Source organism: Equus quagga, chromosome 2, assembly GCF_021613505.1.
Source record: "Equus quagga isolate Etosha38 chromosome 2, UCLA_HA_Equagga_1.0, whole genome shotgun sequence".
In the NCBI taxonomy this organism is placed as follows: Eukaryota; Metazoa; Chordata; class Mammalia; order Perissodactyla; family Equidae; genus Equus; species Equus quagga.
Genome location: NC_060268.1, coordinates 66,477,525 through 66,504,270, shown reverse-complemented (window position 1 = coordinate 66,504,270; position 26,746 = coordinate 66,477,525). Strand labels below are relative to the sequence as shown.

Sequence of the window (26,746 nt, the reverse complement as noted above, 5' to 3'; positions counted from 1 at the left end):
CGTGGGGGCAATTCAGCTGAAACACATAGTCAGCCCAGCTCCAGCACTGTAGCACAGCATCCACTCTTGATCCCTCTGTCTCTCCTGTTGCCCACCCCAGAAGCCCCACTTCTAGGACTATTAAATCAGTGTGCTTGCAACCCTGATTCTACATGAGCATCCACCTTAGCCCACCCCAAGAACCTCACCCACCCTGACGGTTGCCCAGGAATATTCACTGGGCACCCTCCCCCAACACACACGTGGGCACACACGCACACACTTGCTTTCTGGGCTAAGGCGCCAGCCTGTTCTGTGGAGTCAGTTTTGCCAGGACCCCCACCCCACTTTCTGCTCTCCATCATTTGCCTGCTCTGTAGTTTGTGTTACTTGTGACCTCTTTTATGCGAGCCCCAGCAGCCTTGCCCCTATGACTCTCCCCGCTGGCTGCTCTGAGAAAACAGAGGCTGGTACTGAGACACAGAAACTAGGCAGTCCTCACACACACAGCCACGTCCCATCACAGCGACAGCGTCAACCCCAGGACTGTGCACACACACAACACACTCGCACACACAACCCCGCGCTCCCCTTGTTCAGGCTGCAGAGATCCACCCCTCCCTTCCTACAAGCCCTCCCCACTCACTTCCAGCCTCCCCCAGACCCACGTGGTTTCGCCCTTGCGGCCTGCAGTTGGAGGCACCCAGAGCACACGCCGCATGGAAACACCTGGGGAAATCACGGACAGTCCAACGAACACGAAATCACACAAAGGATCCCAACGGGAGGATCCCAAGGGCTCCTTCCTTCTGTGGTCCCTCCGTCTGTCCCCTGACAAAGAGTCACCGAGCCCAGTTCAAATCGATTGTTTTATTGGCTGTTTACATACAGACGCCTTTAGAAAAGGGCGCGGCTCCGGGGACTGCTCCGCCCCAGGCCGCACTTGTGCTGCGCTTCACGGACAGGGCTGGTCCCCACGCCCGGGAAACCCCCCACCCAACCCCGACGCTTTCCTTCCAGAACGAAAAAAGACCCCCGCCCGAGTCGCCGCGCCGCGGCCCACCTCCCCTTCCCTCCCTCCCTGCCCCTACACTACACAGTCACACTTTACAGGACACAGACTGTTCCCCTACAGAGCACACTCGTCTAGGACTACACGCCGGTCAAATACTGTTCTTCCGGGGGGAGGGGGGTGGGACACGCGAGGACGCAGGGGCTTTTCTCTACCGGGATCCCGCCGCACGGTCACGCGCAGGCTTTGTGAGGACCGGGGCGCACGTCCTCACCAGAGACCCAGCCAGGAGGCCACAGTTCCCATGCCCCCGGCGCTGGCGCTTTTCGAGCTGATTTCTGGGCCGGTCTTACAGCAGCGGAAACGGAGCTGTCGAGTGCACTGATCTCCGGAGACCCCAACTCAGCGACAACGAATTTGGCCCGGGACCAAGCCCGCACCCTCGGCGGAAAAAGGGCGCGCGGTTCAGCACCGCTTTAAGTTAGGAGAGAGGGCGAGAGAAAACGGATTCCCCCCCCACCTGCTTCATTTCCCGCCCCCCCCAAACCCGACACACACACACACTCCCAGTTTTCCCAGAGGCTGGGAAGGGAGTGTTAGCACCAGACCCGGAGTGTCGCTGTCTTTGAAAACAACGAAAATATGAAAATCGGAGCGCGGAGCTGAAAGGTGCCCCAGGCACGGGGTTCGGCTCCAGCCGGTGGGAAGCTGAATGGGGGTAGGGGATAGAAGGGTTTGGTTCCCAGTCGGAAGAGGGCTTTGAAAGTAAAATCTAGGGAGTGACCACTGACTCCTGGCTTCTGGGATGTGCACCCCGGAAAGGGCGGAGCAGGGGTAGGGGCGGGACCCCACAGCGCTCCACGCTAGGGACATCTGCTAGGGGTCCCGGGCTGACCCTGGAGCCACAGCGTTACCGCCAGACGTTTCCAACGTCTTCTCCGGTTTCCTGTGGCTCCAGAGCCCACGATGGGGCCGGCTGCTGGGCAGGTAACAATTGCGATGGGAATGGAGAGGCGTGGATTTCGCCTCACGGTCAGCGGGTAAGGTTTTATATGGGGAGGGAAGAGCAGGGAACTGTGCTTGCCGTGGAGGGGAATTCAGCCCACAAGGACAATTATGGTCGTAGGTGGCGGCGGACTGGTGAAATCGTCCCACTCCCCACTAGAAGTCCCCGGTAGTCAAGGTTAGGGGGTCATAAGGGGGCAGAGTAAGTGAAGGTGGCGGGGACGAGGGTGGGGGGCATAAATCCTGCCAGCCCTAGGCTTCTGCTCCCAGGCATCCAGGTGGGGGATGGGAATGGGAGGGCCAGGCGGGCTCCGGGCTCAGCCCACTGTCTGCCTGTAGTTGCCGTTAATCTCCTGGGCGATGTTGACCGCCTCGGCACCCAGGGGCAGCCGATCACTGTACTCAGAGCCCGCCTCGAACTCTTCTTGGTTGGCCTTGGACTGGGACTCCACCAGCGAGCAGGCCGCCAGGCTCTCCTCCCTCTGCAGGTCCCCACCTGCGTCCCCCTGCTCCTCATCTTCGTCAAGGCCCTCCACGGGGGCCTCCTCTGGCTCTTCACCGCCCACCTCGCCGCCTGCTGGGTAGCTTTTTTCGGACTCGAGGTAGGAGGCACGCGGGTCGAAGTCGGCGGCGATGCGCTTCTCCATGGGGTCAGGGGCCTGCGGCCGCAGGATAAGACGGTAGGGCTTGCCCGGGTGTTTGGCCAGCAGATGGCAGCAGGCGGCGCCCAGCAGGGGCACGGTGGCCAGCACCAGAAGGAACACGCTCACCGCTACGATAACCAGCAGAGAGGGCAACTCCTTCTTGGTGGCGAACACCACTTGCACGTGGCAAGCCTCGCCTGCCAGGGCCAGGCACACGGAGTAGTTGGTGCCAGGCCGCAGGCCGCGGAACCAGTAGGCGTTGACGCCCTCCTCCACCCGCGACCACTGCACTGCTACGCCGCCCCCAGCAGGGCACAGATAGAGCAGGCGCAGGGGCCGCCTCCCGGGCCGCCCCGCTCCTGCAACCCCGCCTGGCCCAGGGCCCCAGCGCGCCGCCAGTGGCGTCAGCTGCACCCGCGCCTCGCGCTCCGCCACGTCCAGCGCGATGACGCCCAGCTCAAAGACGTGCGGCTTAAGCTCTGCGCTCTGGTTGAACGCGTGGTTGGACACGTACCGCGAGGGGTCCCCGTGGCCACACCGCTGCTCCTCCACAGGATCCGCAGATACCTGGTCTTCCGCCTCCTCTCCCTCACCTGCCTCCGCTTCCTCCAGCCCCTCGGACTCCCCGAGGACGCTAACCCGGTCCAAGCCCTGGCCTTTGATTTTTCCCTCGGGCTTGGAGGGTAGGACGCTGTTGCCTCGGCCTTTCGCTGTGGACTTGCGCTCAGAGGTCGGGGCCTGCCCATCAGCGTCTCCCCCTGCGCCAGGAGCGTGCTTTGGGGGACCGGCAGCGGCCACCGCCACGCGTACTGATGTGGAGTTGGCGCCCAGCTCGTTGTGGGCACGGCATGTGTAGACTCCTGCTTCTTTGGCACTCAGGAGGGGCACCAACAGGGAGCCGTTTGTGAGAGCCAAGAAGCGCGGAGTGGCTGGGGGCGCGGGCCAAGCGGGTGCTGGAGTCGGGGTTGGGGCCTCCGTCTGCGTGGGCCCGTCCCCATCTCCTTCCCCCTCCCCGTCTTCCACCTCGTCCCCCTCGTCTTCCCTGCTCAGGACCGGCGGCTCTAAGACTATAGTGCCGCCCGGAATCTGAAGTTGCCATTGCAGGCGGGGCGTGGGGTGTCCTTCGGCGACGCAGTGTAGCATGAGTGCCAGGCCGGCACGCAAGGGGCTGCCTGGTGCCTCAGGCGGCGGCTCGACACTCAGACGCACGCTGGGCGGTGCACAAGATAGGGCGGGCAGGCGGTGCACCGGCAGCCCCTTCAGCGCGGGAGGCGAGGCGCACGCAATGGAGTCGGGTTCAGGTAACGAGACCCGGGTGCTCGCGGCCCAGGCCTGCAGCCACACAAGGCTACAACCGCAGTGGAAGGGGTTGTGATAGAGTTGCAGATGTGATAGCGCGCTTAGCGCGTCGAAGGTGCCAGGAGCCAGTGTACGCAGCCGGTTGTCGTTGATGCGTAGGGAGCGCAGGTCGGGCAGCGCACCGAGTGCGTCCCGGGGCAGCGAGCCCAAGCGGTTGTGGTTCATTTTGAGAAGCTGCAGCGCGCTCAAGTTACGCAGATCGCTCCATGGGAAGCTGGATATGAGGTTGTGACTCAGGTCGAGGTTCTTGAGCTGGCTCAGTACAGCGAGCGCGCCGGGCTCCACCGTGCGCACCTCATTGTGTGCGAGCCACAGCGACGTGACCTGCGTGACGTCGGCGAAGGCCCCGCGCCGCAGCACAGTGATCTTGTTGGCTGACAGACTAAGCGTGGTCACGTTGGCCGGCAGTCCTTCTGGCACCTCGCGCAGCTCCTTGTAGGCGCAGTCGGCAAACTGATGCGCGTACTTGTCTACGCAGGCACACGGTTCCGGGCACGCTCCGGCCACTCCTAGCAGTGCCCAAACCAACCACAGGACCAGCAAGGGCACCATCGCGGATCCTGCAGATAGAAGCCAGGGAAAGAGGGGAGAAGGTGACTGACTCATGGAGCGCCACCTTCCTTCCTCTATCAAGCTCTGCCTCTGCAAACCCATCTAGAGCAGGCTCCTGGGCTCTGGCAACCTTCTCCTCTGTGCCCAGGAACCTCTCCTGGCACGAATGGAGCTCAATAAAAGTCTCGAGATTCAATGCATACACCCTCTCAGGGCCCTGACTTCCTTTTCCAGCGGCCTCGTAGCTGGACCTTTTTTCCCTACCTCCCTCTCCCCCTGGAGCTGACCCCACCACGGGCTCGGCCGCTCGCCAATCTTCCCTGGGCTCTGCACTGACCCCTATCTGTGTTTCTAAGCCTTCCTTTAACTCCAAAAAAGGGATATACAGAAAGAGGTTTTTTTGTCCGTGACCGGCTGTCCTCCGTCGAACTCTTTGTCCCACACACAGCACTCGCACACACGCCCATACAGGCGCACAACAATACAAACACACACTCAGGCACTGCCATCAAACCACCAACTTCTGCAGGGGTTTAGAGATTCACAACACATTTCGCATACACACAAACACAAAGACACCCAGACACTGACACAGTATACCCTGGAGACCTCATTGTTCTCTCAGCTGAACCCAGCATTTGTCCAGCATTCTCTACCATGGTGCAAAGCGCCTTCCTATTCACTGTGAGAATTGACAGACACAAGGACACAAGTCCTCCCACCAACCGACCCACCCACAGGGACACGGGCACACACTTGCGCGTGCACACAGACCTCCACTGAGACTGAAATCCCAGCGGATCAGCAATGCTGAGAACTTGTGGCGAGTGGCAAGGGGCATGGGAGCCGGGGAAGTAGACTGCAGCCACCTGCCCTGGGCTGCAACTCTGGAGACAGGAGAACCAGGGGTGCTCAGTCAACCTTCTGTCTGAGGAAGGAGGTCCTGCCTCCTGCATGGACCAGGAACATTAGGGGACATCACTGAAGATTCTCCCTCCCATCTGGCAGAACCCAGGCTGCTCCCAGGGTGGGGGTAGGAGGGGGTCCCCAGCCGAGGGGTCATGGGGGCTGTCACTAGATAACTAAGCCCCTTTTCTGCAGCTCCACGATGCCTGAGGATCCTTCCTCCAATAAAACCTTCTTATCTGCAGCCACACAAACGCACTCACACTAGACTCCTCACTCCCACCTAGGGCTCTTGGGAGGTTCGGCAGAGCCCCTCTCACACTCCGCTCTTTGGGAACCCAGGTCCCCAACTCTGCCTTTGCTCCCAAGGGGAGGGACCCCCTCCCCTTCTCTCTCGGTCTGGCCCAGACAGCACCGGCGAGGTCCGGCACCCTAGGCGAGATCTGGCCCCACCTGGGTCGAGGTCGTAGGGCGGTCCCCGCGGCTTACCCGCTGTTCGCTGATTCCCCGTGCGCTGCCCTCGTCTGCAACCCCTTCTCCAGACTTGATGTTGCGGAGCCAGGACGACAGCCCCAAAGTGCTTCCCGCATCTGTTGCTTTGGCTGTGGAGAAGACGGGGGAGGGGCAGAGAAAGGGACTGGTAAGTTGGGGACTCCCCTGGCCCTGAAGTCCCACTTCAGTTTTTCCTTTCGTGTCTGTGCACCCCACCTCTCGCTGGCTGCAGACTGAAGAGAGTCCTCGCGCGCTCCGGGCTCGGCAGGAACGCGCACAGCCTCTCCCACCTCCCGCATCATCGACATTTGTTAAAGCCATAGAGGGTTTCCTCTTGGCCGAGAAAACGTTGGTCACAAGGGGCGCCCCCACATCCACTGCCCTCCTCTAGGCTCTTGCCGGTTCAGGGCACCCTTATAACCCATGCCCCTACACATTTACACATCTGCAGACACCGCCACTATCCCTAATCACACTGCCCATCCACGTTCAAACATTCGCGCAGACACACACATCTTCACATCCTCCACACAGTCGACCTTCACGTTGGAATTATCCATCACCATGTAATAATCGCGTCAATGTGTTGAGTTCTCGCTATGTTCACACACATTTTCAAAGGCACACCTTCACCCAGGACACTCACCATCCTCTCCCGCCCGCACGCGCACACATTCACGCGTACTCACCCTCACGCGCGGGTCCCGCCAGGGCCAGTGAGCTCCGCTGCTAACTGAATGTGAGCCGCTTTTACGCCCCGCAACACGTGAGACAAACCATTTTTGAGGAATTTGAGGGAAGGAAAGGCGCACGACTAAAGTGGGGGTGGCCTGTCTTTGCCTTTAAACTCTTTTTGCAAATGCAGGCTGTGGCGCAGGCAGACCTAGAGAGGGGATCCGCTGAGCTGCGCGCAGCCGGGCTCGCGCGGTCCCTTCCTTCCCGCACCCCTCCCTTCTAGCCGCCTCCTCCCCGAAGCCACGTTCAACACGATGCATAATTGATAGTGTTAGCAGAGCGCCTCACCGTCCCTGCCATTTTTGCCTAGAGCTGGGCAAATACAAGTCCTAGCCTCCCCCGCCGCCTGCCAGTAGACGAGAACCCAAAGACGAGAGTGAACGGCCCTGCAGGGTGCGCGGGGAAGGGACGCCCTCCTCCCTGGCCCACCTCTGCCCCTGGCCAACCTCTTGAGCCAGACTCCTTAAGTCTTGTCTTTTGTGGCTAAACCGGCGTTGAAGCCCAAAGCCCAAGGCACAGGCCTGTGTGCCCCGCCGGGTGGGGCGGCGCGGGCGGGTATCAGCCTACGCTCCCAGGAAACCAGCCTGAGAAGACCAGGCGCCTCATCTTCAGGTCTTGCCAGCTGGAGGCGAATGGGGCCCCGGGACTGCAGCAGACAGCGGCACCGAAAGGGATGGTTACAGAACCTCTGCTCCTCTTGCGCACTGTGGGCTAGGAACTTAAGGCGAGTATCTCTCTGCCTCTCCCCGACACGCCAATATATTCACAGCCTCACAAGCAAAAACACCGTCAACCCCACACACTGTCCCCTACAGCCTCCGCGGCCCGCCCCCGCCCCACCGTCTCACACCCTCACACAACAGCCGGCCTCAGCAGACTCGTACTCGCTGTTCCCGACTCTCACTCCCTGTCTCTGGCGAAACCCCCACATTTCTTTTAGCAACAAGGAGGTGGAGGTGCAGGAATGTCGAGGCTTTTGGCTAAAACTCTATTTCTGTCTCCCTGCAAAGCCCAAGGCAGCCCTGGAGACAGAGTTGCTGGCCAGAATCGGGAAAGGGGTCTAGGCTCCGGGAGACATGCAGAACCCCGCCTTCCTCGGTCCTTTCTGTAGACACTGAGCTCCTCGGGCGCCCGTGGCCCTCCAGCTCTCACCCCGGGAGGTGGGGTCTCTGGCAGCGGGTCGATAGCACGGGTTTGGGGCCTCGGAGATCAATCTCCCGATTTGAGTGTTGAGCATTTTAATGAGCTGAGGAGGTGGGGGAGAAAGAGGGGCGAGGAGCGCGGCAGCTAAAGAGGCCACCCGACCGGGGGTTCCGAGGATCCTTTGTAAATTAAATATGAACAGACTGGTGCGCGCACGCTCCGGGTCCCTCCCTCTCTCCTACTCCTGCCGCCGCTACAGGCGGTGCAGCTGGCTGAGACCAGCGCACCTCGCTCAGTCCAGAATTCAGAACCCAGAACTTCCCTCCACCTGCTTGGGCCTGTAGTCCCCACAGCCCCCTGAGGGTGAGGGCGCGGGGCAGGGGGCGCCCTGCGGGGAAGATATCTTCCAGGAGGGCGGAGGGGGCAGAGCACTTTGACCCTGCAGTGGGAGAGCGGGAGCGGGTCCCTAGTCCAGAAGTGCCTGCAAATATTCTCAATAAAATATTAGCAAACCGAATTCGAAAGCAGTTTGGGCCTGGCTGGGCCGAGGAGTGGCGCGGTGGGCCCGGCACAGCCTCTTTGCGGAGCAAAGGGGGCGTCCTGGGTGTGTTGTCGCACTTTGGGAATCCCAAGGGGGCCGTTGCGAGAACCTTGGCAGGGAAGAGGGGCTTGGGCAGGCGGGGGCCCAGCAGCGAGGGTGGAGAGTCAGGTCTCGGATGGCAGGTCCTGGATACTTTCCTGGGCGAGATGAGGGGGCCTTGCGTAGAAGCAGGGACCGAGGCTCCGGCGTGGAGGCACACAGCTTGTGGATCTTCCACCCAGTTTTCACCTCTTTTCTGGTTCTTTTTGCCTTCGCTGAGGAGGCGGATGGGGAGGCGGTCGGGCAGGGGACAACTAAGAAGGGTTGAGGGACTGGAAGACCGAGGCTGGGGAGTGAAGGGAGAACGCGCTAGTTCACTCTGCACTGAGAGCTTCCCTGGACCTCAGAGACCCGCCCCGCCAGTGTCTTGGGGACCTCCCGGGCCCGCGGGCCAATATAGACCCCTTTCCCTTGCTCTCTTGCCGGAGATGCAGAAGTCAAGGGAATTCGGCAGGGAGACAGGGCTCCAGGCGTCAGGAGGACGCCCGAGGGAGAGGGGGCCACCCAGGCGAGGGCGCCGACTCCTGCCGGCGCCTGCGGCTCCCGCCCACTCTTCAGCAAGCGCTTTTGTTCCCGGAGCCTGCCTTGGGGGAAAGACAGCCCTTACCCCCGCCTTCGACTCTGGAAAGCCCACTGCCTGCCCTGGCAGGGCTGCAGCCCGAGTCGCCCCGGGCAGAGTCCGCCGAGGACTAGGGTGGGAGCCAAGATTCCGGGTTCAGTGTCGAGCTCGGCTAGAAGACAGCGCAGCTCGCCTGGCGCCGCCAGGCGCGCAGGAGCGAGTCTAACGTCTAGAATGTTAATAATGGCACAATTATTGACGAGCTGGGGAACCGGGAGCCAAGATACCACCCCTGCGGCCGCCCACGTCTTTGATCGTTAAAGGAACAGGCACCTTATCAGGTGTGTGGAAGTAGGTGTGGGGAGAGAAAGGACACAAGGTTCTAAGCAGTCAACGCGGGGCCCCCAGATTCGGCATCTGCAGAATCCGGGCCAATGCTTTTTGACCAGGCTGGGGTTCCGACCCGAGACAGACCCAGGGGCCGAGAGCTGTAGCTCTGGGCAACATTTTGTGGACCGACCTCTAACTTCGACCTCGCGGACCTGGACGGTCTCAAGGCGGGGCCGGTTGAAACCCAGGCGATCCCGGCGCTAGCTCCTGCGGCTCTGTCCGCTCAAGGTCTCGGGCCCAGGCCTGGTCCGCGCGCGCCCCCTGCTGGACACTGCCCGCCTGGAGCGGAGGCCCGGGGCGATGGCTGCGGGGGTGCTCCGCGAGGAGGGCCGAGCTGGAGCCCGCACCAAGGAGAGCGCTGCCGCGGGCACTACAGTCCCGCGGCGCAATGTGCCGAAGTGGGAGATGCTTAACCAAAGCACCGAAGCTTCCCTTCCCATGCCCACCCAGCCTGTGTCCCTGGAATCAGCAACCTCTTCTCCCCTGCCAACACAGGCACAGCCGCCGCTTTGCACCCCATTGTTTCCAGCGCCCAGGGCACAGCAGGCATCCTCTGAATCCTCATTGAACGAGTAGTCCCTGGCAGGAACCAATGAGTTTAGTTTTCCCTGGACGAACCCTTCCTGTACACCTCCCCTACCCCACCCCCTGCGGCGTGAGCCCTTCTCTTCGCTTGCTGTATTCGGCCCTGGAAGGCAGTCCTCCTTAAGTCTCATAATTTTGCCGGGGACCTATAAAATGTCCAAGATCTGAAAAAGAAAATCTGTTGGCTCTAAGAGGGGTAAAGAAAACCGCAAAACTGGAAGTACCAGATGTTTCCTGAAATGTTTACAACATGGAACGCTGTGTAAACGGTTCAGCTGACTGCGCTCAGAGTTGTGCATGCCCTTGGGTTTAAAGTAGCGCTGGGGATTTAATGGATGTGAGAGGGCCTCCGCAAGTAAGAAAGCCAGGGTCCAGGGCACCGAATATCCCCAGCATAGCAGCCTGCTCAGGAGACCCTCCCCATAGCTGCCTCCAGCCGAATCTCCTAACACTCCCTTCCCACCTTTCAGCGTCTGCAGTCCTGTTCCCCTACCCCCACATTCACACAGCGTTCCCACCACTTTCGCCAGGAAGCTGCTTTCCTTTTCTAATTTCCAGCAGAAAGCCCACTCCTCTGGGAAGCCAGTCCCTGTTTCTACTCCCCCTCCCACCTTCCATCTCTTCTTCCCTCATATACACTCTACATAGTGGTTAGGAGGAAAAGTTCTAGCATCAGACTCCACCAAGTACTAGCTGTGTGACCTTGGCCAAGTTGCTTAACCTCTCTGTGCCTCAGAAAAAAAGTATAAATATGAATACCTATTTTATTGGGTTACTGTGAGGATTAAATCAGTCAGTGCATGCAAAGCACTGAGTAGCTGGCTCAGAAATGAGCTATTATTTTTTTTTCAACAATAGCTAGAACTAGCCATTGTTGACACAAATAATCCATAACCAATCTATTAATGAAAATTTGGGTGAGTTTATTCTGAGCCAAAATGTGAGGACCATGGCCCAAGGAAGGAAGGGCACCAAAGAAGTGGGGTGTACAGAGTGGTTATATACCCTCAAAAAGGATGTTTCACATATGATTGAAACGTCCGTTTTATAATAGCCGCAAGACTGCTCTGTCAGCACAGTGATTGATGGACACAGCAGGTAGTAGGTCTGCTGTCTCAGTGGGCACAACAGGGTGGCACTTCTGTTGTCTCAAGCTAGGTGGTGACAGGTGAGCCCAGCAATCAGTTCCTAGCCTAAGGAAAGATGCTTATTCTTAAGGAAATGCCAATGTGGGGAGAAGTTGCACAGTGCGTGCTCAATGGCCCTGTCAGGCCCTTTTGGAAAAACTAAGTCAGGCCAAATTGGTTTACACCCAATGGCTTCCTCGTATACTCCAGTACATCTTATTGCTTGCTGGCACTTAGTGCTCAGAAATGAGCTAGTATTTTTTTTCAACAATTGCTAGAGCTAGCCATCGCTGTTGCCCGGCAGGATTGAGGACAGCTATGATTAGACGTTCTGCTGCGCATGCCCCTACTTGTGTCCTGCCTCCCCCACGAGGGGAAGGACCTTGGCCCTGCCCCTAAATGTCTCTCTTCACCTCCTTCCCCACCCTCACGCCATGGCCTAGGTAGCAATCAGAATTACTCTTGTTATTTGTAAAGATTTCTAGTCTCACATACTTAAACCCACATTCTGAGTTTTGCTGTTACCATGCGTCTGTTTGGGAAGAGAGACAGGCAGCTGCAGCCTTGGTGGAAGGTTTTTAATTAAAATCACAATGTGTTTAAGTATTTATTGGGCTCTGTGACTTTAATTACTTTCTAGGGAAAAACACAAAATCCACATTTGCATATGGAAAGACTATTGATTTCAGAGCAAAGTAGCAACCTGTGGCAGTTTGCTGGAGGCAAGTGAGAGGAATTTCCTGAATGGTTCTAATGAAGCCCAACATTATTAATAATCTGGGATCCAGCCCATGACCTTCCTCTCAGTGCTTTCATGAAATTAGCTTAACTTGCTGGCAAGGCCCTTCATTGCCGTCAAAATTAAGGACAGCTCTTCCAGGGGCATCACGTGTAATTATCTGGGCCTGTGCTTGTCTCACTGAAGATGGAAAACTCCTGTCTAGGAGGAGCAACATGCTTAGCTGTTCTGCCCAGCCCAGGCGAGGCCGGCTCTCCCCAGAGGGCGGTCTTGGGCAGTCAGCCCCTCCACGGCAGGGTGAAGCCGGGGAGTGAAGGGCAGGGACTCAGTGACAATGCTCTCACCTGCAGATAACAAAACTCCCATCTTCAAAGTGTTTTAAACTATTCCGTGGATCATCTCACCAGCAGGAAGCAGAGGTGGCTTCAGGGCTAGTTGATTCAGTAGTTCAATGACACCAGCAGGCCCAGGTTCTTTCCGTCTCTGTCTTCTGCCACCCTTACAGGGCTTCAGCCTGAGATTCGTGTCCCTTGGTGCCATGAGAGGACTTCAGCAGCAGCTGGGGTAACATGCTTATCAGTAACAGACTAGTGGAGAGAGAGAATGGGTTCTCTTTCTGGAAGCTGCAGCCTCTCCTTAGGTTTTACTGACACATATTGGCTTAGGACGCTCCATCTCTGAGACGATCACTGGCAAAGGGGATGGAATTAATTGGCTTAGAGTAATCATGCAGCCCTGAAATGGATGCTGAGGAGTCAATCCCGAGATTCACTACAAGCGAAAAATGCCCTTTAAATAGAAGTGTTGGGCAACTGCATGATCAGAGTCATCTAATGTTGTGTTGAGATGAATTGAGAGTGACATAATTATAATGAACCTAAGTAGATACCCCCTCATCTGGAGATTAGACCAGTCTATACCCACAGTGTGTGAGCAGAGTCAGGGCTCAGTGTGTGAGCAGGCTCAGGGGCCTTTCTTGGGTAGGCATACAAACTAGAGGATTCTCTGCTTTCATAGAATTCTTGAAAGGATAAAAACCTGTTCTTGGAAATGCCTGTGCTGGGATCCAAAGCTATTTTAAGAGCAGTGGAAGCTTCAGCCATTAGTTGGATATTTATGAACAGGAGATGTTTATGAACTCAAAGATGCTCCTACATGACTTCGCATCCTGAGCGTGTCACCCACTCCCATGGCAGAGAAGAGAGGCTCTTTACTGTCGAGGTGGCAAACAGGAGCAAGAACTCTACCCTGACCGGATGAAGACTGCAGAGGCAGCACGGAGCTGCCAGCTTCACAAACTCTCCGTGTGATCTTCACCAGGTCCTTGTCCTCTCTCCTAAGTTTCCAGCCCTGTGAAGGCAGGAGGATGGGCTAGATGTGCTCAGAGGACCTTCAGTGCCGCTGCTCTCTGAGACCCTGCTTCTTGGGTGCAGCAGCTCGAGGAGAAGCCAGTTTGCAGGTTGAGTTGGGGCCTGTAGGGGGCATCTGCTGGGGTTTCCCAGGAGGATGTCTTCGGAAAGTCTGGGGACCATTGCTTGCCCCCGTCCTCACGGCCCTGGACAGCTTCTTTGCTTTCCCTCCACCACACTGCAACCTGCTTCATCTCTGGAGGGCATCAGCACACCTGGGCCCAGGAGCTAGTCTCGTCCCAAAACTATGGCACTGCTATGTGGCTGGGGGGGTCCTCCTGCTACAGAACACTTCCTGAGGCCCTTCACATGATGGGATTCAGGGGGCAGAGGCGGGGATGCCATTAGAGATTAAGTGTGATCGTGGAATATTTCAGGAGCCGGGTGTGTTGGCTCAGGAAGAAAGGCAAGGCTGCCAGGGATCCCTGGCTGGCAGGGGCAGGCAGGAGGCAGACACAACTGTTTCCGCTTCCAGTTCTGGCCACCCATCTCTGCTGCGGGCCTCTTGGTTCTCTGTTGTCTGGTGCCGTCAGAGGACGTGGAGAGAGGGCACAATAAACACGTAGTCAGAGACTCCCTCCCTCTTGTGTGGCTCCCAGCAGAGCCCATGAGGGCAGGGCCCGGGGTCTCCTCCTCCTCCTCCATTCCCCAGACTCAGAGCTCCTGGAGGGTCACCCGGGGCCTTGGCATCTACTGTCCCCATCAAAGCCCAGCAGAGCACACGGTGGGGCACGTGCCGCGTGGAATAAGCTGAATTTCCTCTCACATATTTTCAGTCTCTCACTGTCAGCAGGCTCTTCACTTGTTTTTGGAAATGATTTCCCAGAGGCAGAGCTGTGACGAGATTTCACAAGCAAGTGGTGGATATAAGGAAATGCCTCAGCAGAAACCAGCGCAGAAGGGAAGCAGGAGAGGAGGGAAGAAGCCGAGCCAGGGTGGGATTTCAGCAGCCTCAGTCCAATCCCAGGGAGCTCCAGGCCTAGCCACACCTCAGTTTGTCCTAATTCAGGCAGGGAGCTCAGCTTCCACAGGCACACAGCAGTTGGCAGTCGGACATTGGCTAGGGGCTGCCCGGATGGGACCTGCCAGGCACTTCCTTGTCTCTGGGCCTGTGGGCAATCAGCCCCAGGCCTCGGAAGAAAGTGGCAGGTGTGAGCTGTCAGAAGTAAAGCACAAAGAAGCTGAGGGATGGCCACGCAGAAGCGGCTCTGCTACATGCCAATTGTGTGTCCCCATGTTGTCAGGTGCCGTGCTTGGCATGGGTGCAGCTGTGAACCGGGCAGACACCATCTCTGCCTTAAGAGAGCTTACAGGCTCCTGCACCTCTCAGTATGTTCATGTCTCCTGTGTGCAAACCTTGGGGCTTCTAGAAGGCTGGGGTCACTAGGACGGGCTGCATCTGCTCCAGCAGGCCACCTGGGGCCAAGGCTGGAAAGACTCTGTGAAGCCTGTACCTGCCTTAGAGTAAGGATGGACAGAGAGCTGTCCAGAGTCAGGGAGCATCAGAGCTTGGGGCCTGGAGGTCCTCTATCCCTACCCCTCACTGTACCGCACCGAAGACAGGCCAAGAGGGAAGTCACAGAGGTGGTGGGGCTGGGAAATGCCCCCAGCGTGCAGCTTCTCCGAGATGCCCTCCCAGGACAGTCTGGTCAAGAAGAGACCAAGAGGGGCTGGCCTGGTGGTGCAGCAGTTAAGTGTGCACGTTCCGCTTCGGTGGCCCAGGGTTCGGCGGTTCGGATCCCGGGTGTGGACATGGCACCGTTTGGCACACCATGCTGTGGTAGGCGCCCCACATATAACGTAGAGGAAGATGGGTATGAATGCTAGCTCAGGGCCAGTCTTCCTCAGCGAAAAGAGGAGGATTGGCAGTAGTTAGCTCAGGGCTAATCTTCCTCAAAAAGAAAAAAAAATAATAAAAATAATAAAATTTAATTTAATTTAAAAAAAAAGAAGAAGAAGAGGCCGAGCTTGGTGGCCATCGCTGACCGGGCTGGTTAGGAGGCCCTGGAGACTCTCAGGCAGATGTGCCTTCTTTGATGGCAGAGGGCTGCTGTTTCTGGAGTGGGACGGGTGCACCTACTTCAGGTCTCCTGTATTGGCCCCTGCACCCCTCCTCCAGTGCTCCTGGGCAGCAGAAGCAGAGCCCCACTCGTGTCTGGGAGGCACTGAGGCTGGGCCCTCCATTGGAGCAGCTCTAATAACAGCATGCTGATCCCTGCCAGGTCCCACGGAGAGAGCACCTCCAGCCAGACACCTGGCTGGGGCAGAGATTTGGAGGAAGGAGAGCCCTCCCTTGAGTGGGTCTTGGCACGAGGCAGAGGTGCCTCCAGTCTGCACCCAGGGAAGTCCAGTTCTAATGGCCCTGTCTCAGTGACAGCCAGGTATGATTCAGAGTAAGGGGGTCCAGAGCAGGAGATCAGGCATTAGGGGGCTGTACCTGCTTTTCCACTGACTTCCGGTGAGACTTTGGAAAAGTCTCCCTCCCTTCTTGGCCTCAGTTTCCCCTCCTGTGCCATGGGGCTAATCATCCCTCCCCACCCACCTGCTTCAGCTGGGATAGTAGCTTGAATCTGTCACATTCTCGCTCGTCAGGCCTGCCTCTAACCAAATCCAAAATGACAAAGGGTCCCTCCGCACAGCTCCCTCCCAGGAGGGACAGCCGCCATGCTCAGTTCTCTGCAAGGTCCCCTTTGAAGTGCCACAAATAGCTTTCCAGGCAAAGCCAGTGTGGAGGTGGACAGGCTGGGAAGGGTGAACGGATGCAGCGCCTGTGAATTCCTCAGCCTCGTCTCCCTGAGCCCTTATCTCCAGACCCAGCTGGAAACTTGATGTATTTATTTGCTTCCCCCAGGACCTCCTCTGTCCAACCCACGTCTCTGCCAGTGCTGCAAGAAAGTGACCTTCCTGTAGATGGCTGTTTCTGGGAGCCAGATGGGGGCTGAGGAGGGAGGGGACTGCTGTAAATCCTTCCAGCCCGCAGCCTGCAGGGTGACCCCATCGGGGTAGAGGAGACAGTTGAGGAGGCTTGGAGACATGGGGACAGAAGTCCCAGGAGAAGCAGCTGGGGACAGAGTCACCCAAATCCTGACAGGACTGGAACCAGGAGAGTGAGGAGAGAGAGAGAGGGAGGGAAGGGAAGAGGAGGGGGTGGGGGGGGGGAGGGAAGAAACCTGCAGTGCTTTCTGGGAGTCAGCATGATGCCTTCTCCTCTAGGGTGCTGGATGTATAGCATTATTCTTTATTGAGCATTGCCAATTCACAAAGTTTAGTGCTTTATGTATCTCATTGGATCCTCACAACTTTTGAAGTATGCATTATTACCCCAATTTGCATGTGAGACCACAGAGGCTAAGCAGTTGTCCAGGCCCAAACGGAGCTGGGATTTGAACCAGGTCCCTCCAAAGCCCATGTCCTAACCACCACAGGGCGCCCTTCCCGGCTCACAAGCAGACTCCACAAGGGCAACACTGTGGGCCCAGCCTTGCCCACCCTCTGCCTCCTCCCTGGTTGGTCAGACGGATTTACTGTAGAATCAGTCCACCCTGGTATCAGCCAGGGCTTTATGGCTGTGGAACTCCAGGAGAGAGTCAGCCCCCAGGTAAGTTCTACCCCCAGGCCCTCTGCATTCATTCCACACTACAAACACGGTTTTAGACAATCAGACAAGCGACACTGCATTTCACAATATCTCCTATCACACTTGTTTGGCTGGCTAGCTTTATGGAAAATTTCTGTGGTTAGCTAGCTAGCTTTTGTAATCTGCTTGGATATCAAGTTTGGGATATTTATAATATTTATAAACTGACTTTTGCATAGTCCAGGCAGCTGGTCTTTAAAGAATTCCTCTGGGTTGAGTTTAAGGAAGTTCTTTGAGCCAAGAATGTAGGAATTTTCCTCTCACTTGTCAGCAAATGCATTTTGTAAGGGTGGGTAGAGACTTCCAAACTTTCTGTTTTGTTTTGCTTTTTTTTGAGAGGGAGAGTCAGTTGAAATTCTAGACACTTCTCTCAATAGAGTCCCCACAGGCATCTGCTTTATTCAGGTCCAAAGGGTCTGGAGCTGACACCTGGATTCAGAGACAAAAATAAATGATGATGCTGCCCCCAAAACTCCCCCAGCCCCAGGCTCAGCCTGAGTCCAGGACCAAGGCCACTCCAGGGAAGCGTGTCCTCAGAGACCTCTGCCCACATTCCCTTCCATCTCCCTGCAGCCTATTCCCGCCTCACCCCAACCCGAGAAGTGAGCCACATGGAAGGGTCAATAGCCCCCATGACAGTTCTTACTTGCATTGTAACTGGACGCGGGGCCTTACGGTAATTCGTGCATTCTCAACAGGGGCACTATCGCCCCACAGAGGATGGGGGGCAGCACTAACAACCTTAGATATTCCAGTGGTTTCTGACCCTCCAAAGGATCCCAGCACATAAACAGATAGACAGTACGTCTGTGTAGAGAAGTAAAATGATCTCTATTTGCGGATGTCATGATCTTGTACACGGGAAAGCCTAAGCGCTCTTTCATGGGGAGGCGTCGTGACTAGGAAAAAAATTGTCTAAAAAGCTCCTTTGGGGGGGAATAATGGGGAAAAAAGTTGGAGAAGCACTGCCCCAAAAGAAAAACTTAGAATTAGGGTAGTTGGGACCAGAAGGTTGGGGTGTGAGCTTTCTGGGACCTGCATTTGCATCCTGTGGGGTCAGCAGACCAGGAGGGCACGGGAAGGAGAGAGCAGAAAACCCAATCCCTCAACCCACAGCGGCACAGAGGGCAGTGTGGACCACAGATGGTGCCAGTCTAGACGCAGTCTCCCTGTGGGGCAAATCCCAACTCAGCCTCATGCAAGTTTGATGACCTTGAGCGAGGCACTCAACCCTCCTGCGCCACCCCTCCCCCGTGCTCCTCGTAAAATGACGGTGATGACGGAACCGTGCACAGTTGGGCAGACTAAATGAGGTGAATGTGCTGAATAGGAAAAGAGTGTCCAGCAGGTAGTCAGGCTTCAGTGGGGTCGGCTGGGTGCCTTACTCACCTGATTGTCCTGGAGGCTCTCATGCCTCGATTGGGTCGTTGTGCCCCCGGGGTTCAGTGCTTCTAGAAGAGGATGCTGGGGAGGAAGGCGGACTGCACTTGGGGTGCCATATTAGGGGGTCCTCCTCAGAAGCTCCTGCCCAACTGTCTGCAGTCTCACGGACTTTTCTGTTGCTAAAGTGACAAATACCTGCAGCCTAAAGAATGACTCTAACTCGATTCCTAATTAAATTCCTAACTCCATTCCTAACCCTAATCACCAAATATGACCCAACATTTGATATAACCCCAAATCCTAGCCTTGGGCCTCATTACCCCGACTCCTAACCCCACCCCATCCTTACCCCAATTTTAACCTGGGCCCTAACTTTAGCTCTAATCTTCACCCATAATCCTCACTCTAATTCCACTGGTAACCCATGTCAATGCAAATAATCCATAACCAACCTATAAATCAAAATTGGGAAGAGTTTGTTATGAGCCAGAGTGAGGATTATAAACCGAGTAGGCCTTAGAAGGCATTCCAGAGAAGCATGAGTTTCAGTACAGTCATATCTTTTTAGAACAAAGAACATACATTAAACACACCCAGGATACATTTCCATCAAAATTTCAAGGAGGTATTCAGCTGCAAATCAGCAGGTCAACATGACCCTGATGTCAGGAAAGGGACTAATCTGGGTCTTACCAGTAGGGTGTAGGGGGGGAAGTGTGCATTCTCATCTTAAGAGAGTGCACTCTTCACTTCAATAGATAACCAGATGTACAATGTATGTTTGACAGGCCATAAAGCCAGGCTTTTAGTTCAAGCCAAATCAGTTTTGAACTCAAATAGTTACCCCATATACCTCAATATGTGAAAATCTCGTCACCCAGTATTTCCCCAAATGATGTCACTTCTACAGTCACAAGTTTTGCTATACCTGTGTTCCTTCTCAGCTTGTGGTTACTTAATGTTTGTCCTTAAATTAGATCTTTAAAGAATCTCACTTCGGTGTCATTCTGAGCAACTGTATTCCAGAAATCATGGTTTTGATGTGCTGTTTATACTTTTTCTAATTGATGTTAAAATGAATACAAAAAGGTTCAGATTTTTATAAATGTTTCTCCACGCACCATCTACCTAAAGATACCTCCCATGCCACCGGAAGTATGCGTGGCCCTTTGTGGAAAAGACTGAAGCCAACGCCAGCCTAAACCCCACACTGCGGTTGCCCACCCACGTGGAGCCGCCGCCTCAACGCCGGGCGGTGAGGCTGCCGCGCCCTCTGCTGGAGACTCTGGGAGCCGCTCCAGCTCTGCTCCCCCTCCCATCGGCGGGTCCCCAGTGTGCGACCCACTCTCTGACGTGACATTTGGTGTCACTTGCTGTGGAGTTCCCTTGATTGTGAGGAGTGAGGAAAGGCGAGAAAGAACCCCTTTACTCTAGGCTTAGGGGCTGGGGGCACGGGGAGGGGTGAGGTCAGAGGAGATAGGAGCAGGGTCGGGGTCGGCCTGCTGGGAGGTGTTGGGTGAAGGGCACCCCCTGAGATGTGGAGAATTGTGAGGGTTGAGAGTAGGGGCTCAGAGTGAGTCCGGGGCAGGAATAGGGATGGAAGCGGGGCAGGCCCGGGCTGGGTGAGGGAAGGCTGCAGGGAGAGAGAACAGTAGGTCAGGCGGCAGCTAACAGCTGGTGTTGTGCAGGGAGAAGGAAGAGGCAGGATGGGGTTGAAGAAGATTTTTAAGCGACCTTCCTGGGGGTGTGAGTGAGCCCTTGGGCTGCCACAGGAAGGCTGTTCCTGCTCCAGGTCCGTGGCTGAAATCTCCCATTGGGGTGTGTGTGGGACACTGAGCCATCTACCGCTCAGCGCCTCCAAGGGGGACTCCCTTGTCCCCCTTCCTGGCTCCCTCAGGCCCTGGGACCCCACAGTTGTGTGCTCTGTGCCACATCTTGTTCTTTATCCCCCTGAAGACCAGCCTATGTACTTTTTTACTAAGATCCAACAAATATCCATTTTTTTTAATAACTTAAAAAGCTATAACACTGCCACCTTTGTTATCTGTGAAACAAGGTCTCCTATTTGTGTGGTTCTTCATATGTTAAAGGACTATTTTTACAAACGTGTTCTTGTTGGTTCACACGAGATCCTGTGAGGTAAAAATGATCTGAATTACCCCATTTTACAGAGTCAGAGCCTGAGCATCAGCAAATTTGACACACCAGACCAGAGTTATATGCTACTGAGAATGGAAACTCAGTGTCTTGGCCTATGGCCCAGCAAGCTCATGGTTAGTTAACATGGATAAACCTAAGACAGAGTTCAGAGATGAAGCACAAGTGATGTATGTGGACTTGCTCTTAGAGACTAAAACTCCAGGATTGGAATTTGGGCATCTGGGACAGGCGGGGGGGTTAAGGGTGGTGGCACTGATCAAATCATATTACCTGTGCCAGGGGAAACCTGCAGTACTGCTGTGAATTCCATCTGCGACAGCCAAGACAGAAACCATTAATGATACATTGCCAACATCCTCGGCCTCCCACACTTGCTTGTGAAGGGTTTTACCACCTGTGGCTCTGGGGACACAGACAGGGGTACAAGATTACCCAGCAGGCGGCAGGGCAAGGTTCCTATAGACCCTCGTCTCTGGCTCCTGACTCCTCTAGGGGGTAATTCTTGAAGCTGAAGCTTCTTTCCCTCCACATGGATCTCCCTTTTGGAGATGATCCCGGGCAGGCCCACCCTGGGTCTCCCCACGTGGAATGGGGGGTTCACATCCATGAGGCCCTCAGCACTGAGCAACAACGGGTTCTCAGCTCTGCTACGTCCTGGAAGGTCCCCTCAAAGAGCAGCTCTCCCATGCCTGGGAAGTCCCGTCTTGACCAGGCGAGAGGCTGCTCAGTCTCTGGGGTGGGCAGAGCAGAGATTGTGACTGCAGCATCAGGCTGTGGAGATTCATATCTTTATTGAAGGCTGTGGAAGTGGAAAAAGGGCAGAACAGTCTCTTCTTACAAAACCTGTGATCAGCTACATCTGAAGACAGCAAGCACTGGGGGGCTGGGCCTGGAGCTGGAAATGAGCAGGTGCTGCTGAGTTCACCATGAGGCTCGGGGGGAGATGATATAGGGAGTGGCCCAAGTGCTGCCTTGCAGCTGCCAAGATGGTCATCACAGCTAGGCTGGGGCCCCAGTCCCCCTCCTCCCCTCCACCTATCAACCTGTTCCCACAGGAGCTTCAGAGCCAGCACCTGCTTTGAATCAGAATTCTAGTTCAAATGCATTGGCGTTCACTGTTAGAGCCAGCACTGTCACCACGGTAGTAAGTTCCTATAGGCACCCACTGGATGGGGGCTGAGGTGTGGACACACAGACTTCAGCCCTGTGAAAGCTGAGGCCATAAAGGCTGGAGGCCTGGGCTGTGTCCCAGAGGCAGGGAGCGGAGGAAGAGGCATGGCAGAGGAGGAGGCAGAGGGGACAGTCATTCTGCTAGTCAGACAGGATGGCCCTGACCTGCCTGTGTTCTGCTGCTGACCACAAAGTTGGGGCCTTAGCTTAGGGCTGGGAGCTTGGGCGCAAGAAAGAAAACTTTCTTGTCCACTGCCTCAGAGGCCTGCTGTCCATTCCTAAAACCCCGGAGTGGCAGACCTGGGTGGGAGCTTTCAGGCTGTTGGGGCCAACCAGCCCATTTTACAGGTGGAGATGCGGGACTCAGGAAGGGGCCTTTTCCTGAGTCACACTCAGAGCACACAGTCGGGGCCGAGACTTTCTCTGCAGCTCCACGCTGCCTCCCCTTGGAGAAGCAGTCTATCAGAGCAGTGGTTCTGAAACTTAGCGGGCATCAGAATCATCTGGCAAACCTGCTAAAGCAGCTTGCTGGGCCCCGCCCCAGGGACTCTGCTTCCGGAGGTCTGGGATGGAGGCTCCCAGGGGATGCCAGTGCTTCGGGTCCCTGGACTACACGGAGAGCGGCGCTGGGTTAGAGGACGTTCCTCTGGAGGGCTGGGGATGCAGTGCAGAGATGCAAAGGGCCATGCTGAGAGGAGTAGGCGGCCTCAACTAAGGGGAGGTGTTTGTGTGGCCAGGAGGGAGGAAGTAAGCTTGGAAGGGTCAGACTTTGGCAGTAGGAACAGGCATGGGGCAGCCTCCGTCTCTGCTGATATGAGGCCCTTTGGGGCTGAAAATGTTCCAAAGGGGAAGTGAACAGAGAGTGGCCTCCAGGCAGGCAGAGGCTGGGAGAATCCAAACTTACAAGGGGCAGTTTGTTTTGAAAGGCACTTTAAGTACCTGTGGGGCCACTGATGTTGTCAAAAGTGTCCATGGGAGCTGCCAGCAAGTCCCCTGGGGCAGTGGCCGAAGGTCAGGGAAGAGCTGCAAGGACACCCATGGAAGTGGCAAGTCAGGTGGCTGGGGCAAGACGGGGTCACTTAGAGAGCCCAGAGGCCATGACATCTTCCCCCAGGACCTCCTTGGTTTTGGCTCCTGGAGGGGAGGGGCCAGCAGGCTAGGTGAGCTGCTCCCAGGGCCCCCAATGCGATCTAGTGGAAGGTGGCTGCTTGGCCCTGGAACCTTCTCTGTGGGATTTTTAGAGAAGGGGAATTTGGTCCCAGAGAACTGATTCTTAACAAAATGACAACTGAGTACCGGAGACCAGGACTTGCAAATGCTGTGATGGGTGGGGCCTGGCTCAGGGAACCCATCCCACTGCCTCCAGAGCCTCCAAGCCAGTCCTCCCCTCCTCTCAGCTCTGCTGGGAGGGCCTTTCTGCCAAGCTGTGGCCGGTGAGCCGGGCAGAGGCGCCTTCTGCCCGAGTCAAGGCCGGCCCATCCAACAGGCCTTTGAAGTAGGTACTCAGAGCCTGCAGTTTGAAAGCAGGCTGGGCAGCGGGCAGCGAGGTGGTCTGCGGGCTTAGGTAGCCACTGTACTTCTTCAGGCCCCGCTGTGGGTCACGGCGGTGTGCGGTCAGCAGCTCCATGAAGCTCACGTTGTGGAGCGCCAGGAGGCGGGCCTCGGCCTGGAGCAGGACAGCCGCTTGCACCAGGGGCTGCAGGGACGCGAAGCACTGCAGGCTGCTGAAGGAGTAGATGTGCTGGGCCAGCTGGGGGCCTGGGGAGATATCAAGGAGGCGACACAGGTCGCGCATGGTCACCACGGTGGCCAGGGCGCTGCGTTCGCTCATGTTTCTCACCAGGTAGGTCTTGGCCAGACTCTTGAGTTTGAAGCTGCTGGCCCTGGGCACGCGCTCCCGGATGAGGGGCAGGGTGGCCAGGAAGCCCGAGATGGCCTCCTGGAACTCCCACAGCCTGTTCATGCCCTCCAGGGCCTGGAAGAAGTGGGGGAGGCTGGGCCCCCACAGCTTATAGCAGGCCAAGATGGGGTGGCGCATGGAGCTCAGGAAGCAGAGGAAGCGCTGCAGCCCCACCTCCAGCGAGACGGCCTTGGAGTAGACGCTGAAGGAGGCTCCGGGCTGGATGAGCACGCGGAACTTGCTTTCCTGGTTCACAGCCGCCAGCTGCCTAATCTTCTGGGCTGGGCAGGAGAGAAGGGCAGGGTGAGGCCCCAAGGGCATGGGAGGCATTGGGTGGGAACAGGGGTCCTCTAGCGCTGCCGACCCACCATCCAGAGACCTCCTCTTTGCAGCCTGCCGGCGGGCACCAAACATCAACCTCCAAATGTGGCTCTGACCCTGGCTGTGATGGGGACAGGGGTCAGCAGGGGAGGTCAGGCTGCCCTGCAAACACCCCTTGCTCACCTGCTGGGAGTCCAGCTCCCTGCTACCTTGCTGCTTGCCCCAGAGTTCACCAAACCCTTTAGATCCAGGTCCCTCCTGTCTGTCTTCTGTCAGCCCGCAACCCCCCCTACACTCGAGACCCCTCATTGTTTCTACTTGGCCCTCTACTCCCTGCCCCCTGGCCTCCAAACCCATCAGTCACTTAGCTAAAGCTCCCAGCCTTCAGAGCCCTGGGATAGACAGCACACCTGGCCAGGCCACTCCATTCAGAGCATGGCCCAGAGCCTCACTGGGAGGTCTGCAAATGCCTCCCTTGTCCTACGGAAACACCTGCTGCTTCTGGCTGGCTGGTGAGCCCCATGTCGAGTCCACACTACAGGGCAGGGCATTGCAGGTGGCACTACAGGCCAGACCAAGGACAGTGGGGAGTAGAGGGGCTAGCAGGAGAAGGGGTGCTCTCTCTGTTGGCCTCCCTGTGCAGCAGCCTATAGAATGGGCCCTGTGCTCAGAAATGTGCAGTCACAGCCTCAGGCCTTGCTTGGATTGCTGGTCTCACAGCAGTGACTTCCTGCCCTGTGTCTCTGTTTAGAAGTGTGTTCCCAGGCTTTCTAAGAGAAGCACCAGGCAGAGGTGAACTCCTGGAGGCACCCGCCTCACGCTTTCAGGCACTGGGCAAGGCAGAAGTCCTTATTCGTGGTACAGCTGGGCGTCCCAGGGGAGACGCAGTAATCTGCCCACTCTCTGCCTGCAGTCACTGGCCAGCGCTCAGGGCTCTTGGGCCTTGCAGATGGCTTTGCCTGCACTTAACTTGGGGACTCAGAGACTAAGCTAGAAAGGGGTAGGGGTGTACTGGAGAACCCACTTTCATTGTCAATCATGAGGTCAAAGAAAACCAGGGGCCTGTCTTCTGCTTGGGGGTCGGCGAGGCTCTCGTTCAGGACCCTGAGGGAGCTGGGGCCCTCCAGCTGGAGGTCACTGGACTCGCTGCTGCTGTCATCCAGTTCTCGGGAGGACTGCAACACAGAGAAACCAACAGGTCAGGGGTCCGGAGGGCGAGAGGGGGCACACTGGTAATGCACAGATGTGCCAGTAAGTCGGTGTGTGTGGTTGTGTGTGCAAGAATGTGAATGTGTGGGAACACGAGCAAGTTGGTATGGCTGGGGGCATCTGTGTGCACATGAGGGTGATGTATTATTGGGAAAGGGAAGGTGCGTGTCCAAGTGAGTGCATGTGCATGGGGGAATGTGTGTGCGTGAAGAGATGTGAATGTGCATGTGCACGTGCGAGGGTTGTGTGTGTGAGCCGCTGCGTGTGCATCAGTGAGTAGGAGTGAGGATGCGGTCCTGCAGGCAAGTGTGAGTGTATGTGCAAGCACGAGTGTGGGAATAAATGCAGATGTGAACTGTGTGTGTGTGTGTGCATCCGGGTGTGCATGAGGGGTGTGATTATGGACCTGTGTTGACACACAGTGTGTGAATATGTGAGCAGGCGTGTGCATGGGTGAGTAGTGCTGGGTGTGGGGGCAGTGCTGTGGTGGGCAGGGAGGGGTCTGCTCCTCACTTCATCTCTGAGCAGACTCAGAAATATCATGAACTTGGAACAGGAGGAAGGAGCCTCATCTCCATCCCCAGATGTTTCTCTGGAAGGGGACAGGAGCCAAAGCCAGCTGAGGTCCCAGTGTCCTACAGAGAGGGGAGGGGTGGATTGCTTGGCTTCTAGAATGCCACATCTAGGTGGACATGCAGAGCCTGGCAGTGAGAGCAGTGGAGGGAGAAGGAGGCTTAGAGCCTGGAGGACCCCCTACCCTGCCCCGTGCTAGGGAAGCCTGAGGCCCAGAGGTCCTCGAGGCTGGGCACCTGAGGCTCCGTTCTTTCCAGCACCAAGCCCAAAAAGTTTGAAAGGCCTCAGGTAGGGGAAGGGCTCCAGTTCTGAGAGTCTCCCAGGAGGCTGGGGCTAAAGAGGGAGGAGGGGCCTCTCGTAATATATAGATTTAATTGCTCATCATCTGCACAGCTGCCAAATCCAGATGTTCTATCTTTGGTGACCTGCTTAGAACCTCCTGTGAATGCCACCTGAGGACATTATCCAGAGACCAGGAGGAAGGGACATGGCCAATGTCACAGGGCCAACTGGGGACACTGCTGGGAGAGTCCAGAGCAGGCCTCAGGTCTTTCCTCCTTATGGACTGGCTGATGGAGTTGGCCTCACCTGGGGCTGACTGAGCCCAGGAACTCTGGCCTCTGGCTAATGTCCCTGGCCCAGAAGATTATTAACGTGTTCTCCTAGGTCCTTCTACTCTCTAGATGAAACATCTGTTTTAACAAAACTTCAGCTAAGAGCTATGTCATTACTAACCACAGGTAAAATGTGCTGGATTTTCCTAGGAGTGGAAATTTGCATTTCACAGCCCTACCCCAGGCTCACCGACTTCCTTCCAGTTGCTGATAGAAACAGACATTCACTCTGAGTCCATCTAGAGCTGGTTCTGCTTAGAGACGCCCGTGAGTTCTGGGACTTTATACATAAGGTCCTATAAAAGACTTTGCCAAATGCCTTGCACTGTCCGTCTCCATGATTTGGCCACGCTTCAGGGGCTGATTTTGCATGTCTTGCTCTGAGTCTGTCTCACTGTCCTGGCTCCCTCTCCTTCCTGTAAGGAGCCTTCTACAGGTGTCTTTCTCGAGTTGCTAGCTGGTGGACAGGACGGGAGACACCGCCTTCCTCCCCTGTGGGAAAA

The 26,746-nt window shown here is 56.4% G+C and overlaps 2 protein-coding genes across 6 annotated transcripts in view; both read right to left on the bottom strand.

The window, feature by feature from the left end:
- Window positions 1-844: 844 nt before the first annotated feature.
- Window positions 845-8,359, bottom strand: LOC124234564 (immunoglobulin superfamily containing leucine-rich repeat protein 2). 5 transcript variants are annotated; one of them, XM_046651911.1, is made up of 4 exons: window positions 7,131-7,238; window positions 6,639-6,832; window positions 5,947-6,059; window positions 845-4,559 (listed from the first exon to the last, which is right to left on the bottom strand). In XM_046651911.1, exon 4 carries the CDS (start codon window positions 4,549-4,551, stop codon window positions 2,314-2,316), a length of 2,238 nt encoding a protein of 745 aa, XP_046507867.1. In that variant the 5' UTR covers window positions 4,552-4,559; window positions 5,947-6,059; window positions 6,639-6,832; window positions 7,131-7,238; the 3' UTR covers window positions 845-2,313. The 5 variants fall into 5 exon arrangements, with proteins under 5 accessions (XP_046507867.1, XP_046507874.1, XP_046507880.1 ...); XM_046651918.1 differs by lacking the exons at window positions 6,639-6,832; window positions 7,131-7,238 and adding an exon at window positions 8,341-8,359; XM_046651924.1 differs by lacking the exon at window positions 6,639-6,832 and having other exon boundaries at window positions 7,131-7,267.
- A 12,863-nt stretch (window positions 8,360-21,222) lies between these two features.
- Window positions 21,223-26,746, bottom strand: part of LOC124235605 (protein PML-like) — a 46,748-nt gene continuing 41,224 nt past the window's right edge. Inside the window, exons 8-9 of the mRNA XM_046653842.1 lie at window positions 24,872-25,022; window positions 21,223-23,807 (exon numbers count right to left, since the gene is read on the bottom strand). Of these exons, the coding sequence (XP_046509798.1) occupies window positions 23,020-23,807; window positions 24,872-25,022 (939 nt within the window). The 3' untranslated portion in view covers window positions 21,223-23,019. The remainder of the gene's footprint in view (window positions 23,808-24,871; window positions 25,023-26,746) is intronic.